At 40.5% G+C, this 17,375-nt stretch overlaps 1 protein-coding gene across 1 annotated transcript in view; it reads left to right on the top strand.

The window, feature by feature from the left end:
- Positions 1 to 17,375, top strand: part of mad1l1 (mitotic arrest deficient 1 like 1) — a 74,397-nt gene that overhangs the window by 9,672 nt on the left and 47,350 nt on the right. Inside the window, 6 exon segments of the mRNA XM_034130446.1 lie at positions 4,396 to 4,482; positions 5,182 to 5,326; positions 12,454 to 12,594; positions 13,117 to 13,173; positions 14,809 to 14,900; positions 15,535 to 15,625. Of these exon segments, the coding sequence (XP_033986337.1) occupies positions 4,396 to 4,482; positions 5,182 to 5,326; positions 12,454 to 12,594; positions 13,117 to 13,173; positions 14,809 to 14,900; positions 15,535 to 15,625 (613 nt within the window).

Genomic DNA, 17,375 nt, shown 5'->3' on the forward strand with positions numbered 1-17,375 from the left:
ATTTTGCTAGGCTCTGAATCATTTCTCATGCAAATCTCTGATATTTTGTTTCTGTTTCCATAATGGCACGCTTTTTGTCACCAGATATTTCAGGGTGGTCATTAGTGGAGTGAAAAGAGCGTGTTGTGGAGCAGTTAATGAGAACCCATTGGTGTTGTAAATGAGGAGATAGCCCACTGCAACACAGGATTTAATTTCTTACCAGCCATTTGTGCAGTTTCAGTTAACTTTTGAGCCGAAGATAACCCTTGCCAACAACGATGCCTGTGTCTCTGGTGGAGGAGACGAGCCTCACAGACAGAGGCCGTTTCTCAATGTCGAGTACACATGCTGCAGAGCCACTATTTCAAGTATACTACGTCATCGAGTGGCGCCGAAGGACTGTTTAAAAAAGGCATGTTAAATGCCCAGCATTCTGCGCCACTCTGACGTAGTATACTTGAAATAGTGGCTCTGCAGCAGGTGTACTCGACATTGAGAAACGGCCAGAGTCACCAGCAGTTGGCAGGGTGCTGCTGTTTCACAATCTGATGACTTGTGCCTGCTTATGTGTTGACAATTGAGTGTAAGATTGACAGGAACATATGTTTCATGGAACAGCATTGAAGGGACGGACCATAGAAATAAATGGTTTGGTTTTCCGGAAATCTATTTAGTTTCAGACGGTTTGGTGTATTTGTGTCAATAACAAAGAAATAGATTAGAAATTCAGTTTGAGTTGTTTGTGTGTTTGTGTACTTTCCTATGTGTGTGTTTGTGAATCTAATTAATGTGTGTGTTTGTGAGCCTACCCACCTTCATTATTGTGTTTCCCACATAATGGATTCTGTCTTATCTTTTTTTTTTTTTAATCTCCTAACCTACTCCCAAGTTCCTCAATTAAAAACGTTGTCTTTCACACCGGATTTTAGTCAGTTTAGCACAATTTGGCATGCTACTAAAAGATCAGTCAGTTTGAGTTTCTGTTTGAGGTTATTCATTTCCCCTAAAACAATACAGCATTATTTTTGCAGCAATTTTGATAATAAAATACTAAATAACGTTATTTTTTTAAGCAGAAAGGTCGAACAAAACTGATACCAACTTCTAAAATGAGAGGATTTACGACATAAATCTTCATTATAAACTGAATATTTGACTTTTAAACCAAATGATTTGCTTTTCAGAGTGTTTGGGGAGATGAAAAGAAACAATTTTGAACAGACAATGGGGGGACACGGTGGTTTATTGGTTAGCATTGTTGCAAACACATGCAGGTTAATTGTTGAATCTAAATGACTTGTCGTAGGTGTGATGTGAGCTTCTGGGTTTTCTTCTGCGCCGTGATAAACTGGCAATAATGGATCAATGAGTCAATCAAATTCAATTTAAAATTAAAACCAGTAATAAATAAGGAAAATTATAATGAGATCCATTCCTGTGTGTACAGGTGATGTGCTGAACAGAGTTTAATTGTCTGAATAACGTTTTGTGAAAACATTGCTGCTCTGATCCCTTTCTATGGTACTTATTTAAATATCTGTTCACATTCTTCGTTGCCTTTTTCCCCAACTACGCTGATCCAAGTGTCGTCTGATGGATTTTGGAGTTGTGATTCTATAAATATTTTACAGTGTAAGGATAAGATGTAAGGTGAGGATCACTTGTGGATGGCTTTACATTTGAATCTCAAAATGTCATTTCATCTTCTCTCTGAAAACAGGAGATTTGGATTTCATCATTGCAGCGGCTTCTCTTTAGGGCTGCTCGATTATGGCAAAAATCATAATCTCGATTATTTGGGTCAATAATTGATATCACGATTATTAAAAACGATTATCCATTTACTTTGAAAACATCAATTTATTGGAGAAAGAAAATGTGAACAGTATGTATTTAACAGTTGATTACCCTAAACTGTAAGTAACTGAAAAACCAAAAAAATAATCGTTTTATTTCGATTACGTTGTTTTCGTAATCGTTGCAAGCCATAATCGTAATTGCGATTAAAATACGATTAATTGAGCAGCCCTACTTCTCTTACCCCCCAATTATTTCGAAAACTTAATATTTTTGTAGGTCTAGAATCACTTCCTACAGAAATGTGTGCTCAAACCTAGACTCCCAGTTGACTGGCACTGCTCTGACAGTGCATTTACTCACAGTTACCTCATAGTAGTTCACAACATCTCACTCAATAACATGCAACCAACCTGTTATTTGCAACATGGCCCGCTTGTGACCTGCCACAAAAATTCCCAAAAAGCCAGCAGAACACTTTAAAAAAAGCTTTTCTCGTGAGATCAGGGGAAACTAATCCCTCTCTGCTCAGGGCAGTGTGGAATTACCTACTTTGGGCACCATAGTTATTCCATCAAATGATTCATGAACTCATATTTTAGTCATGAGATTATTTTCATACCTAAGGCTCCACCTTGTGGAATTGGATGTGGTCATAAATCCACGCCACCCAACTTTCACATTGCATACTCTGGGTTTTCAGCTTTAATAATAACTCCCGCCTTTTCCTTCCATAAATATATATGCACTATATACCGCGTTTCCAGGTCTCAGGCCGTTACTGAGAGTACAGAGTAAAACCTAAAGCTTGACGACAGGCTTGATTTTGGTTGTTATGCTAATGTTCAGGTTCATGTTTGTATGTTGTGTCTCTACTGTGACATGTTCACATGCTTTAATGTTCAAAAAGGTCTTTATTTTTTATCATACTGCCTGTGCTGCAGCATCTCTTTTCACCCTCTGTCTGAAACCAGAGCCCAGTCTGCTCTGATTGGTTAGCAGGTTGGCTCTGTGGTGATTGGTCAACCGCTTAAAGATGTCCCGCCTATCACATATAGTGTGTTAGAGCGCTAGCCAATATAAGTGCGTTTGTCATTATTTTATGGAAGTAAACAATGGAGTCCACTGGAGGGGATTTAGGCAGGGAGGGAGTTAGTGCGAGATAAACTCCCTCTGGAGGGAACAAAGAGATTTTAGTCTTTGCATATACAAGTTAGGGATGCCAGCGATTATTCGATTTTTCGAATATTCGTTACAGTCTCCATAATCGAAAATTATTTTTAAAATTCGATTTTATTTATATATATTTTTATTATTATTTATGTTTTTCTTTTTTTTCCTGGCTTAGTTTCAACCAAAACATAGACTAATGCTAATAAAAGTAATAGTATTAATAATTGTAAATGGCCATTGGTCACACCACCAGTTTGTTTTATTGTAAACTTGGAGGAAGCCGCAGAGTGCAGACTGCTGCAGCCTGCTACACACCGACCCCCCCCCCCCCCCCCCGCCCTTCGTCACACGTGCGATTGATTTATTGGCGATATACAGAACAGTGAGAACAACACAACTAAAGATGAACAAAGAAGAGTTCCTCGTGGAACTACTTCGAACTGACAAGTGCAAATGAAGTAAAATACAAGCTCTGCGAAAATACTTTTTTTTCCCTCTCCTGCGGGGGGCGCGGCGGCGGCGGCGAATAATCGATTAATATTCGCCAGGGCTGTCCGATTTTCGAATTTGATCATGGTCAGTTTCTGGCATCCCTAATACAAGTGTCCCTTTTACTAGCAGGATTACAACGTTAAAATCCAGTTTAAAACAAATAACAATATATTTAGAACCACATTCGCTTATCACAACACTTCACAAGTCTCAAAACATCAAGTACATTTTCAAGTAAAACCATAATCATCCAGTTCGTCATTTGGACTTAGTTCAGAGTTTACTTTCTCTATGTGGAAATGTAACTGTTTTCTAAAAGAGACAAGGGAAAAACATTTCTCTTTAGTGCAAGCAGCACATTTTACAAGTACTTGTTCATTGTAACGGAATACATTTTGAAAGTAACCCTCCCATCCCTGCTTCAGCCCTTTACGAACACCCCATCTCATGAGGGGCACTGAATATTAAGCTGGATCACTTTTTTAGGTGTGCAATTGAGTGGCGGCTAAAGTACGATTTTGAGCTAAGCTGCTATAATGCATGCCCATTTCACAAGAGATAAAGAGATAATGGCGTTTCACTTTTTGCACAGATCCATAGTTAGAGCCAGGATTTAGAGTTTGAAGGTCATCTCTGTTGCAGGATGTGACCTTCTGCATTGTTGAGTTCCCATTGTGTGTTTGTGTTTTCTAATCTGTCAATCTCTCCCACGGAGTGAGTTTGTTTTGTGGAAGTGTGACTAGTATTTAGCCCACTCTCATCTCTCCCTCTGCTGCTCATGTCGTTTTATTTCCCAGCTCCCCACTGGCTGAGTAACAAAAGAATATGGAAACGCTGTCGTTCTCATCCATTCTGTCCTTTCTGCTCTCTCAGTCACATTGATTTGTCATTGTGTGCGAGTGTGTGTGTACACATGTGTATGATAACTTTTCTGTCTGTGTCTGTTTGTAGGAAACCAGAGGATCTGTCCAGGGAGGTGATTCACATCCAGCAGAGAGAAATTGCTCTGAAAGAGCAGAACTACACTCTCAGCAGCCGGTAACACACACTCCTTCACACACACTCACACAATCCCTCTCCCTGCCTTCAGACTTTTTCCTCTCATCTCGTCTGCCTGAATTCTTCCCTTCCCCCATGTATCTATTAGAGCGTATCTCTGAGAAGTCCTTAATTGTCACAAAGTTAATTAAACCGGTCCTGATTCTGATAGCACTCCTGACAGTAACCACTGGTGTGTGAGTGCGTGTGTGAGAGAGATTGTGTGAGAGAGAGAGAGAGAGAGGGAGTTTGCTAATTAAACTCGTCCTGTTTAGGCAGAGGTGATGTCTGTGGGGAGGGCAGCGCGAATGCTCCCGTATATATTGATGCAGCAGTCCGGCTAAGAAAGCTTTCATTAGCTAACAAGCGTCCCTCTTCTGCCGAGTGTGTTGGGATTATTATGTAATATTAGAAACGGCAGAGTGGGAGGGGATGAGGGGAGCTTGTGCTATAATTATTGTCCTGGTATACTTATTGCCCTATTGATCAGACTTGGCACAAGTTGCTGCTGCAAATGATTTCCAGGACAGTCAGGGAATTATTTGGTGTCGGTCAGGTAAGTTATCTGTTAGGAGTATTATTCTAAATTGCCTCAGAATTGATTTCCCCAGATTGTGGGAACATCAGCACTAAACAACATGTTATTAACCCACACACACTCTTTTGCTCTCTACCCTTTCATTTCTCCCGGTACATCAGTGTGAGGAGTGCAGAGCGCTCGCAGAATGAGCATCGAGCCGAGCTGTGCCAGCAGCGCAGCAAGACTCTGGAGGAGCAGAAGAAGAGGGAGACGCAGGACAGCCTCGTCCGGAGACTCCAGAAGAGAGTCCTGTTGTTAACCAAGGTGACAAAGACACACAACAACACACAGACACATTGGCAGGAATTCAAACATTCACTACGCATTATATCAATATTATGTTGATATCGTAACTATGAAACTAAATATCGTCTTGGATTCAGGTAGTGTAGTTGTCTTCCAATCTGAAAGTTGTGTGTTTGATCCCAGTCAACATGTTGATGTGTCCTTGGGCGAGATACTTGACCCCAAGTTGCCCCCGATAGCAAACGGTGTGTTATTGTTAGCTTCCTTGAGCAGATGCACCTTGTATGGCAGCCCCTGCCTTTGTATGAATGGGTGAATGATGACTTGTATATCAATCAAAATACGTTATAATCCCAGGGGGAAACTAGATTTTGTGTCAGTCTGTATAAACTGTAAAGCCCCGAGACAAATGTAAAATGTGTGACATTGGGATATATAAATAAACTTTGATTGATTGACAGTTGCACCATATTAAAATTAAAATAAATCCATATTTATATAATCAGAAATTGAAGTTAAAAGGTGTCAAGTGCTTTGAGGAGTCGTAAAGACTGGATAAAGCACTATATAAACGCAGTCTATTTAGCATATCGTAAAGCATAATCGTAAAAGTGACCTTTCCTGGTTTTAAAGGCTGCATTAGAGAAAAGTGCTGCATGTTCTGAACTTATCAAGCTGTTTTCATATTGGTCTCCACCCCCTTAACAGTATTGACACAACAGTATTGTGGAGCTGAAGATATATCAAGGCCTACAAATCTTATTCTACTGACGTAACAACATGTTTCTTGGTACAGATCACATCATGATCATTTTAATATATTTATCAATGAATAGGAGAATAATGCTGCAGACATGATCAATCCCTGCTATATTGTAATTGCAATATCAGTCAATATATCAGAATTAGTTTTAATTTTCAAAATTGCAGCCCTATTACCTGTCAAACAATACATTGTGTACATATTTTGTATATTGAGATCAAAGTACTTGATCAGAAACATCATGATATTTGATTTTCCCAATATTGCCCAGCTCTAATTCAAATACTCTTGACACAGACTTTCCACCTAACAGAATTTAACTTTATTACTGTGGCGACACATCACAAGTCCAGCTCAGAATTATTCGAATCTGCCCTTTACCCCTCTCTCTCTGCCTCTGATTGGTCCGTGGATGTCATGTGACTCCTCTGTCTCACTTCCACCTGCTCTTCAGTTCCTGACTAGACCTCCCTGTGATATTGATTTCTCAGTGTGTGTAATTCCCTAGGTCAACAGGATCAGTCCCCAGTACACAAATCACACACATCCACTCTCAGCACCGTCATAACTAAGCAGAGCTACAGGCATGCTGGAAATATGACTGAGCGCTAGACTGATTTAGCAGACCGCAGTCAAGCATTTGCACCCAGTATTCAGAGAGTATGAATTATTGTTGTTTACCATCCAGTCCTGATGGATAAAAAAACAACAACATTGCAGTATGTGCTGAACACTGGGCTTTTTAGAACTTTCACTATTTAGTTTTTTCAGGAATAGCTGTTTGCTGAAATTGCTAGTCACCTTTTTCATACATTACATGTTGGACTGTACTGTGGACAATCCCCACAGGAGCAATTTGGGGTGAAGTGTCTTGCCCAGGGACACAACGACATGCTGACTGCAGTGGGGTTTGAACCTGTGCTCCCCTGATCCCCTTGATCCGATCACCAACGCACTAACCCACTGCGCCACATGCCTCTTTTAAGATTATAACATAAGAGACCTGTAGCAATCATTACTTTGGCTGAAATTAACCTTTTAGTGCGTGTTGTAATGATTTAATTTTCTAGATATAGAAATTTAATTTACCATGCTAGAGCAACACATTTAATTAACTTGATAAATTGCCCTGCCAAGAAAAACAGAAGAAAGCGGAGATTAAAAAAGTTAATACTTTAACTAAAAAATGTTGTCTAAGCACACATATTAATCAACTTACTCTATGATATAATAATAATACATCTTAGTTATTTTACATGTAATGAATTGTATTTATAAAGCACTTTTAAATAGCAACAACACACCTAAAATATTTCTGTAGATTTCCATACTGATCTCCAATTCCCTCTTGATGTATTCACATAAAACTAGAAAATGCATTTCCTGCTGAAAATGCATGCGAATGCTGTAAACTGTGACCATTTGTTGCTGAAAATGCAGAAAAAGCTGAATATGTTATTAGCTGAATGGTCTCTGTAGCTGCTTTTAGCTACAAAAACCAAGTAAGTGAAATGATTTGAATCAAATTGTTACAGCTCAAATGCATTGCAATGACTTTGTTGAAAACTTGAAATGTTAAACTGGAAGAGTAGGAAAAATAGTGAAGAAGCTTAATATTTAAAAGAAAAGGTTTAAAAAATGTATAAACAACATGTATAGCCTCAATGTCCTGAAATAGCTGAATAAGTTAATAGCTGAATGGTTTCTGTAGCTGAAAGTAGGCTGAAGAAGTTAGATATTAAATGTAAGTAGTAGTGAATTAATGTTTACAAACACCTGTGTGTGTAAGCCCAGAGATCAAAGGTTACCACGGTGACGACATTATCAAACATCTTTGTACTGAGCCCAGAGATCAAAGGTTTCCATGGAGATGTGCTGTGAAAGGAGAGCCTTTCCATTGTTCTGAAGGAGAAATAAACCTCTTACATTTCTAACTATAGTTTAAAAACGGTAGCTGCTTTCGTAAAATGTCAACGCGTGGAGGATGACAGGACCGTGAGGAGCGGCGGAATCTGCTTTTTGTGTACTTTCGCGTCCATAATGTGGCATTTTTGGCAGATTTGATTTGTTTTAGATAGGCACAACATGTTTCATATGCAGACCTTATTTTCCTGTTCCATGTGGTACCCGCTGAGAAAGAGTACTTTTTTTGGTCATGGAAAATTAGGTAAAGGTCATGGAAAAGTCATTGAAAATCATTCGTGAAAAAGTGTATGAACCCTGACTATAGGTGTGCAGCTGCTGCTCTGAGGACAGATCACACTTGGTTTACAATGGGCCGTAATGGAGAAATGTTGAAAGTTTTTGTCACGTCATGCCCTCAGGTCTTGTGATCATTTTAAAGTTGGAATGAAGTCTCTAGCTGAAAGTATGTGGAAGGAGTAGCATTTGGCGCAAGGTGTAGGTAAAAGAGGATTGGAAGGTTCCTCCCATTGAGTTCCATGTTAAAAAAGAGTTTAAAAAGCTGAATATTTCAAAAAGTATAACATATTTGTGCTGAAAAGGCTGAATAGTTTGATATTTGAATGGTTTCTGTAGCTGAAAGTATGCTGAAGTTATTGAGAGCCAAAGTATTGGTTGAAATAATAATAATAATAAGATTAAAGATTCGAAGAACTATAGTAAACAGCATTCCACTAACTGCTGATGATTAAGTGCCTGACAGTCTGGCAGCAGGTTAAAGAAGTGAAAAGCAGAACAAATATTATCCTTTCCTCTCTTTCTATAAGGCAACATCTCCGTTATGCTACTGCTACGCCCTGCTCAGATGTTTTGTTCTCATAAACTTTAGTGGGACAGACTTGCTGAGGCATTAGAGGCACAGTCACATCTTCACGCACCAGATAAAACAGTTGACATAAAAGCAATTTAAAAGAATAGATGATGAAAACGGTAATGATTGTTTTATCACGCCGTACGCCCTCTCCCTCTTTTCTTTGTGTTTTTTCAAATGAGAGTTTTTTTTATCGTAGAAGAGGCAACAGATTTTTGATTTAGATTGAGTGAATTTCATTGCACGTTAATAGACTGTAAATAGCCAACGGGCCTGCTGGGTAGGATTGGCTGGATACACACATACACACTGACCTCTAAATGTGTTCTTTGTATTTACTTCTGGTCCTTCTGTTTTCTCACAGCAGTGTAATGTTGCATGACAAATGATGCTGCTTGGGCGCCAAAACAAATAAAGTTGAATTAAGGATGATTTCACATTTAGTGATTTTAAATTAACCAGAGTCAGTCATCTTTAAATGGATTATGTGGGTTTGGATGCTGCTAATCACAGGCTGAATCTGATGAGGGTAATCATGCTTTGTTTTCACAGACTAGCCTAACTGAGCTAATCTGACAGAGCAATTGCAGTCCATTATTCATAGATGTTTACACCCTGGAATTACAAGGTGCTTTTAGGCCATTTAAATAAGACAGCACTACATGGCAATCAACATATATTGTACGCCGTTATCTCAAATGCTATTTACTGCAGGTATTTAATACCTGACTTCAACCTGGATTTCACACGCTTCCCTAAATTAGCCCCGTTAATAATAGACTATTAAGCCTTCATTGAACCTCAACATTCACCGAGGGTCCTGAGCAGCAAAGGCTGTTTGTGAGATGTTTATTAAAAGCCTGATTGTCATAAAATGAAGCCTGCTTGGCTTTATAATGCAGATCAGAGCGGCGCAGTGAAAGGAGGCGAGGACATTCTAACAGCGCTGACTGACAGTGAATTTGCATTAATAAACGGGCTGTTTGCCAAGTTTTAAACAGATCATTAGATTGTTCTCACTCATCATGTTGCCTGGCAACAGATTTACTATGTAACATATTGATTAATTGTAGTTATCATTCATTAAAGGTAGGGTAGGTAAGAATGGAGAAACCAGCTCGAGTGCGCTAGAATTTGAAAGTACACAACCGGAAAAAATCTGCCCCTTCCTTCAGACTTCACACACGAATGCGCACATGACCAATGAGGGCACGAGATAAGTTTGTGCACAGATGGAAGGCTGACAGGCAGGTAGGCCATCCAGTTATTTTAGCCGGGCCGGCTCAGATGATTGGTCGTGCTTTTTACAGTATTACGGCTTCCACAGATGACATTTTTGTATATATTTATTGTCAAAGCACTTAAGATATTCATTGCTATCGGGATGTTAAGAGCATTCCATGGAATATAACAAAAAGTGTTTCTGAAGTGAATTACCTACCCCACCTTTACTGTTCAGAGCTACAATGTGTAATTTAAAATTTGTAGACGTTTAATTGATGCAGTTTTACCAATTAATTTTCTAGTATAAACAGATAATTAACATTGGCTGATAACATTGTTGCTTCTTAAGACACTATTATATTATATTATTTCATTTCATTTAGCTGATGCTTTTATCCAGTACGACTTACAATAAGTTTAATACATTCACTAATCACAGCATTGGAATAAAAACATTTTTTGTCCACTTGTAGCAGGTAAGCACCCTTCCTTGAACTACAAAATCCTGGGTCAATTGAAGTGATATTAATAAAATAAAGGATACTTTGTTCTCAAATTTTCACAGATTTCTTTTTCACTCATGGACGTTATTCAAAGTTTAGTGCTTAAAGAAAATGTTATAACTTAGAGGCAGCTTTTGGGCTTTAGTTTGTTTTTGTTCTGTGTCTGTCAGCATTTACCGTCACACCCTTTCATACAGAGGCCGGGTCTGCCATGCAAGGGGCATCTGCACAAGGAAACACACACACACACACACACACACACACACACACACACACACACACCCCCCATTGGTCATTGCCGTTCGGAGCAATTTAGCGTATTTAATCTATATGTTTACTCAAAGCGCACACACACACACACACACACACACACTCACTCACCCCATTGGTCATTGCCGTTCGGAGCAATTTAGCGTATTTAATCTATATGTTTACTCAAACCCCCAACCTTCCGATTGTTAGACGGCCACACTACCTCACAGCCACATCTTGCCAATCTTTATGTTTATAAACATCCTGTTGATGGCCGACTACTTCTTCTATACATTTTTGTTAGTTTTTTGGTATGAGAATAAACATGCACAGTTAAAAATGAAGCATGCAGACACACACTGAGACACGTGGGCTATTTGCAGACGGTGTGTCAGATTGAGTGACACTTGTGAAGATATTGACTCGAGGATGTTTTTATCCTCTCTTCTCTCAAAGAAGAAACCTTAGGCGCGTTCACACCGTAGTACTTTTCCCACTTTAGTTCCGATATAGTTCCGAAATGTTGCGTTCACACCAAATAAATCCGGAACTAAAATTAGTTCATGAGAACCTTTTTACCCCCTTTTCCGTCCCTGCTAGAGAGCAGGGACTTTCGTGGGAGAAAAAGGTTCCTATCTCTGATTGGTTGGGCGGATTGCAAACCACGCCCCGTAAAACTCCCAAAAAGTTTTGTGAATCCGCCATTTTATTATCCTCGTATTAGCATTATTAGCATTAGCATTAGCCCAGCGCACAAACGCAGAGAGGCTAACTTATGGCAACACAAAAGAAAACATGGGAGCGGTGGAGATGAGGAGGTGTCGGCGTTCTGGCGATTTACTCGGAAGGCTTCAGTAGAAGCTGCTGGGAGTCCCAGCAGCTTCTACTGAAGCCAGTCCCCAACTCCGGGGGCTTCCGGCCGGCGTCTTCGGGTGGCAGTATACGCCGTGAAGTTGTTTGCGCCCTGCCAGTAAACCCAAAGCAGAAGAAGACGAAGTGAAGAATCCTCCCCCAGGGACTTATTCCGGTGTGAACGCGATCTGTACTTAGTTCATGAGAACTAAAGAGTTCTCATGAACTAAGTTCAGATGAACCTTTGTGGGAAAAGTACTGCGGTGTGAAAGCGCCTCTTGTGTGTTTATAGACTGGACAGAGTTGAGTACATGTATTTTATTCCAGTTATAGAAAAACATTTCATTAGAATTGAAGGCAGCATATTATGATATGCCTAATTTGTAAAGCTGTTTCCCTCTCATGACTTTGATTTGAATTTATTACAATATCCCTTATCTACAAAGAGATATGTCTTTGATTTTATTATTACATGAGGAGAAAACGCAAATGAGCACAACCATAACCTGAAGCTCCTTTTGTCACAGCTCGGATGAGAAAGGTGTGTCGTACTTTGTTCCTCTTTCACAAAGGCGTAACACCAAACACTCGTGCACAAGTAACACAGACAAATCAGGAAAACAATGGCTTTGATATTCTCAGTGTATTCACTCTGACATCACATATCTGATAGCACAACGTTCTTTAATGTCTGGAATTTCTTCCTCTTTGGCTACATGGGAATCTGTGAGGTTTACAGCAGGATATTCATGTTGGTGTGTGTGTGTGTGTTTTTCAGGAGCGTGATGGCATGCGGGCCATACTGGAGTCGTACGACAGCGAGCTGGCTCCCACTGAGTATTCTCCTCAGCTGAGCAAACGTCTCCGTGAGTCCGAGGACATCCTGCAGAAGACTCAGAGCCACAATGTAGAGATGGAGGTGTGTGTGTGTGCAGGCTTTTACACACACATACAAAACACTTGCATTCATCATATCCTACTTAAGCTTCCATATAGCCAAGTTTATTGTCTTCAAAACACATCTGAATACATTGCATTGATTTATACTCATCTAAGCTGCTGGCAAATTTATTATCACACTGTTTGGTGACACTGCTCATAGCTTAAGGCTGTGGAAATGTGTGAGGCTCAGCTGCTGCTTGTCTGCACGCTCGGTACTCTTGCTTAGCGGACAATTTGACAGATATCTGCACTTAAATCTGATAAGACTGAACTTGTAGTACACAGGGGCCTTGTGAGCAACACTGGGAAGAAATATGAGAAGGCTAAAGTGTCGGGGTTTAAAAACGGAATGAAATAAACACTTTGGATAATATATGGTCGTCTTTGCCCTGCTTCACCTCTGTTTCTGGCAATGCTATATATCATTTGGTACAGGAAGCCATTTTTATTTTGTTCTCTATTTTATATTTAACTGTTTTCTCTTTGTCCTTCAATTCAGGCCCAGCTGACAAAAGCACAGGAAGAGACAGGGACCCTGAAACTGCAGCTGCAAACAGTAAGCATTGTGGGCGCCAGGGGCTCAGTCTGTAGGTCAGGCCGATCAGAGCAAAGAAAAGGACTGGGGTTTTGCTGAATTGGGAATTTGGCTTGGGAAGGTGCCTAACGGAGTGAAATGACCCGGAAGTACCTAAATGGCAGACATGATGAGAGCTGTTCGGATTCTCCAAGGTCTACATGATAGGAATGGAGCCTTAATACCTTCTTTATAATCTCCTATATCATTGGAAACACAGCTTATCCTTTATGAAAAGAAAGGAGAATCCTATCTCAACATTCGGCCAGTTACATTCATAAAGCTGCATCAAACGGCACAATAAGAGCGCATGGGCCAAAGTATTTCGGCCCACTGCACGGATTTTTTTTTTATGAATTCTCCTATCATCTTTCCATGTTTTTCCCTGGTGTTAAGGATCTAACTTTTTTTTTTTTACAATTTCGACTGCCGCAACCACAGTATGGACTGGTAGCTGTAGAAGTGCAAGGTCAACTCTTGGCCACTCGCTCCTATGCTTGTGTGTATTCAATTCACATATCTGTCAAATTGTCCGCTCAGCAAAAATACTGATCCTGCAGACAAGTAGCAGCTGAGCTCTCCATGAAACCCACTTTCACTGAAGTTACCAGTACAGTTTTATTCTGGGACATACACACACATTGTTTTCATATATATCTTTTTTTAATATATTTGACACCAATTAACTTATATCAATGCCCCTCCAGTAACTACAAAAGAAGATAATTTAAGATGTTTTAAAGCTATCAAATCTTAATTAGGACTTCATGATCATTAATTGTCACCTCCGCCATTGGCGCTCAAATGATCTCAAGTACCTCTTTTGAGTCGTTACCGTGACCCTTGAAGGGGGTGCTTGGTCTTTCTGTGATGCTCTAATGCCTCATCTTTTCTACTGTGCTCAAAAATCAAGTTGGGCTTGTAGACCTTTTCAAAAGAAGAATGGGATTGTCTTTTTTAACAGCTGAATTTGGCCCCAATGATATTGTTTATCTTAATTGAGGGTTTTGAAAATTACAGAAACGTTACCAAAAATGCTGATTGTTTTTGAAATGATATAAAACCAAGCTAAAGCGAGAGATGGCAGGTGTTACCTAACTCTCTTCCACACTCTGTGAATCTCTTTGTGTCTTCACTTGTTCAATGATCTCCTTTCTTTTCATGGCTCTTTGTTGCCGAGGAGACATCAGCATAGCCATGGCGATGAGTATTGACGCGTGAAATCCACCTGTCTGGTACAGCAGTAATTACTTATCTGTCTTGGGAAGACTGGAAGTGGGGATGAGCTGAGAAACGGACAGATGCTCTCAGAAAAAGGGGAAATGGGCGTGCAGATGGAAATGAGGGGTAATTGCAGGGAGGACAGCGAGATTGGAGAAGACAGACAGACTAAAGACTAGAACTAGGGGCGAAACAGATTGGGACATTGTGGAATGGAGTCAGTGGACTCATGGGGTGTAAAGGATATTTCTGTTTGTCTGGATGTCTCTTTTGAAAGATCTCAGTGGGAAAGAGTCCTTTAGGGTCTTCCTGCAGCCAAAAGGTTTCTGCCAGGCACACGGCCAGAGGTCCCTGATGCTGCTGCACCCGGCCCATTTTCTCCTCTGTTTGTCACAGGTGGAGCTGGAGCTGGAGTCCCTGAAGAAGCACCAGGCCTCTGCTGCCGACAGCAACACCTCAGGGACCAAAGAAGAGCTCAACATACTCAGGTAGTTAACACATGCACACATACTATTGCAAATCAACAATTATTGTCATATAAATTAAAGCGGCCCTATAATGCTTTTTAGGTGTTAACTTTCCTGTAGTGTGTTATATAGGTTTTTGTGCATGAAAATGGTCCTCGAGGGCTAAAGTCCCTGTGTTCCCTTCAGAGGGAGTTTCTCTCCCACACATTTTTTCGTCATTAGTGTATAAGAAGTTGATATTCCAAAACTGGAAAAATAAGGAAGCAACCATACTAGAAAATTGAATATGTTAATTAAATATGACTTGAGAGAAACAGGTATGCAATATAATGTAATAACAACCGTTTTTCATCAACTGATTTTATTAATTCTATATATTGTTTTATTCTTTTGGAAGGTATGAAAATAATGTCACATATTGAAATATTGAGGGAATTCAAATCCTCACTTACTCAGAACAAATTAAATTATACAAACGGTTGCAAAAACAACCAATTCACAACCTGAGACGGGAGATATTCACACATACACCAAAGGTGGATTAACTTGTCTGTGAGCAGAGCTATAGCTCTAGGATTAGCATATTGAGTCTAAAATGTGCATAGTCGTTATATTAATAAACAAGTCAGTGAAAGTGTGTGCATGCATTTTTCAGACAGAAAATTGAAGATTTAGAGTCGGAGCGGCAGCGTCTGGAGGAGCAGAACAACATTCTGGAGATGAGGCTGGAGAGACACAACCTACAGGTAGGCACACACAGTTCCCTGCAACACTGCTCTGTGATGGATTTACACGTCTGGCACAAAGAAACCAATTTAATAACCCCAAGGGGCAGCAGCCTAGCAGGTATGACACTGCAGATTGATTCACACAAACGCTCCCTATATCTGACGGTACAATTGGACCCAGGTGTGATTTCAGTGGGGTCCAATGGAAAAGTTGTGTAACCTGTGGCTGATTTTAAGTCCTCTATTGGTTGAAGGGATTAGAATGGACGGAGCGGCGGGGAGGGAGAGGCGGGGAGGGAGAGATGGGGATGGGGAGGGAGAGATACCGGTCGAAATAAATGTATTCCCTGGTGTGAGCTGGGAATGAGACTGGCTGAAATAAAATGAGTTCTGTTTGGGAGTCACCGAACATCCCACAAATGTGTGTGTGTGTGTGTGTGTGTGTGTGTGTGTGTGTGTGTGTGTGTGTGTGTGTGTGTGTGTGTGTGGTGTGTGTGTGTGTGTGTGTGTGTGTGTGTGTGTGTGTGTGTGTGTGTGTGTGTGTGTGTGTTGTTGTGTGTGTGTGTGGTGTGTGTGTGTGTGTGTGTGTGTGTGTGTGTGTGTGTGTGTGTGTGTGTGTGTGTGTGTGTGTGTGTGTGTGTGTGTGTGTGTGTGTGTGTGGTGTGTGTGTGTGTGTGTGTGTGTGTGTGTGTGTGTGGTGTGTGTGTGTGTGTGTGGTGTGTGTGTGTGTGTGTGTGTGTGTGTGTGTGTGTGTGTGTGTGTGTGTGTGTGTGTGTTTGTGTGTGTGTGTGTGTGTGTGTGTGTGTGTGTGTGTGTGTGTGTGTGTGTGTGTGTGTGTGTTGTGTGTGTGTGTGTGTGTGTTGTGTGGTGTGTGTGGTGTGTGTGTGTGTTCTCCCCCCCTCAGGTCCTCTAACTCCCCTGACTCATACTGTACCAAACTAAGCCTACCAGGGCACTTTAATGAAACGTGTGTGGGCAAGCGTGTTGGTTCCATTTAGCCGTGGGGTAAATGAAATCCATGTGTTCTCAAGCATGACCACCACTTTTAAGGTAATTGACAACCGACTGCGGGTAGCTGTGTGTGTGTGTGTGCACCCAGGTTTCAAGGTTGCACGGTCAATGGATCAGGTCAGTTCTTAAGAGTAATTTCTATGACTCCTCCATGGTCTGATGCACTCAAAGAGAGCTCTACATCAGTCCAAGTGGAGAGATGAGTGACTGAATAGAGAAGCATTTGAAAGAGAAATAAATGGCTGACTGAAAAGGGGGAATGAAAGACAAAGAATGCTTGAATAAATTGACAATGGGATTTTAAAATGACATCAACCTTCACGTCAGACTAACCCATCATTTCTGTCCTGTCGTTATATTGACATCGGACAGACTAGTGTGACTGTCAACCCCTCAGATTACCGGTGTAATGATGAGACAGCTTTTCACGGACCCGTGCTCATTCAATCATCCCCCCCAGTAACCTGTCAGGAGGCCCATACATCTGTGTTATACGTACAGTGTATATATGTGATGTTCCAAGGGAATTTTAACGAGCTATTTTTTTATTTTCATTCAACAAATGCATCTGCATCATGCCATAACAAGTGCGCATTAGCGATATGACAGATTTTCTAGTCCACATGTTGCTTGTTTGCAATCATCTATTCTCATCTATTCCCACACATTTTAGCATAACAAAACAAGGTAGGTTTATTTATATAGCACCTTTCAACACAAGGCAATTCAAAGTGCTTTACAAAAATGAAAAACTTTA

The sequence above is a fragment of the Trematomus bernacchii genome, unplaced genomic scaffold (assembly GCF_902827165.1).
Source record: "Trematomus bernacchii unplaced genomic scaffold, fTreBer1.1, whole genome shotgun sequence".
Taxonomy (NCBI): domain Eukaryota; kingdom Metazoa; phylum Chordata; class Actinopteri; order Perciformes; family Nototheniidae; genus Trematomus; species Trematomus bernacchii.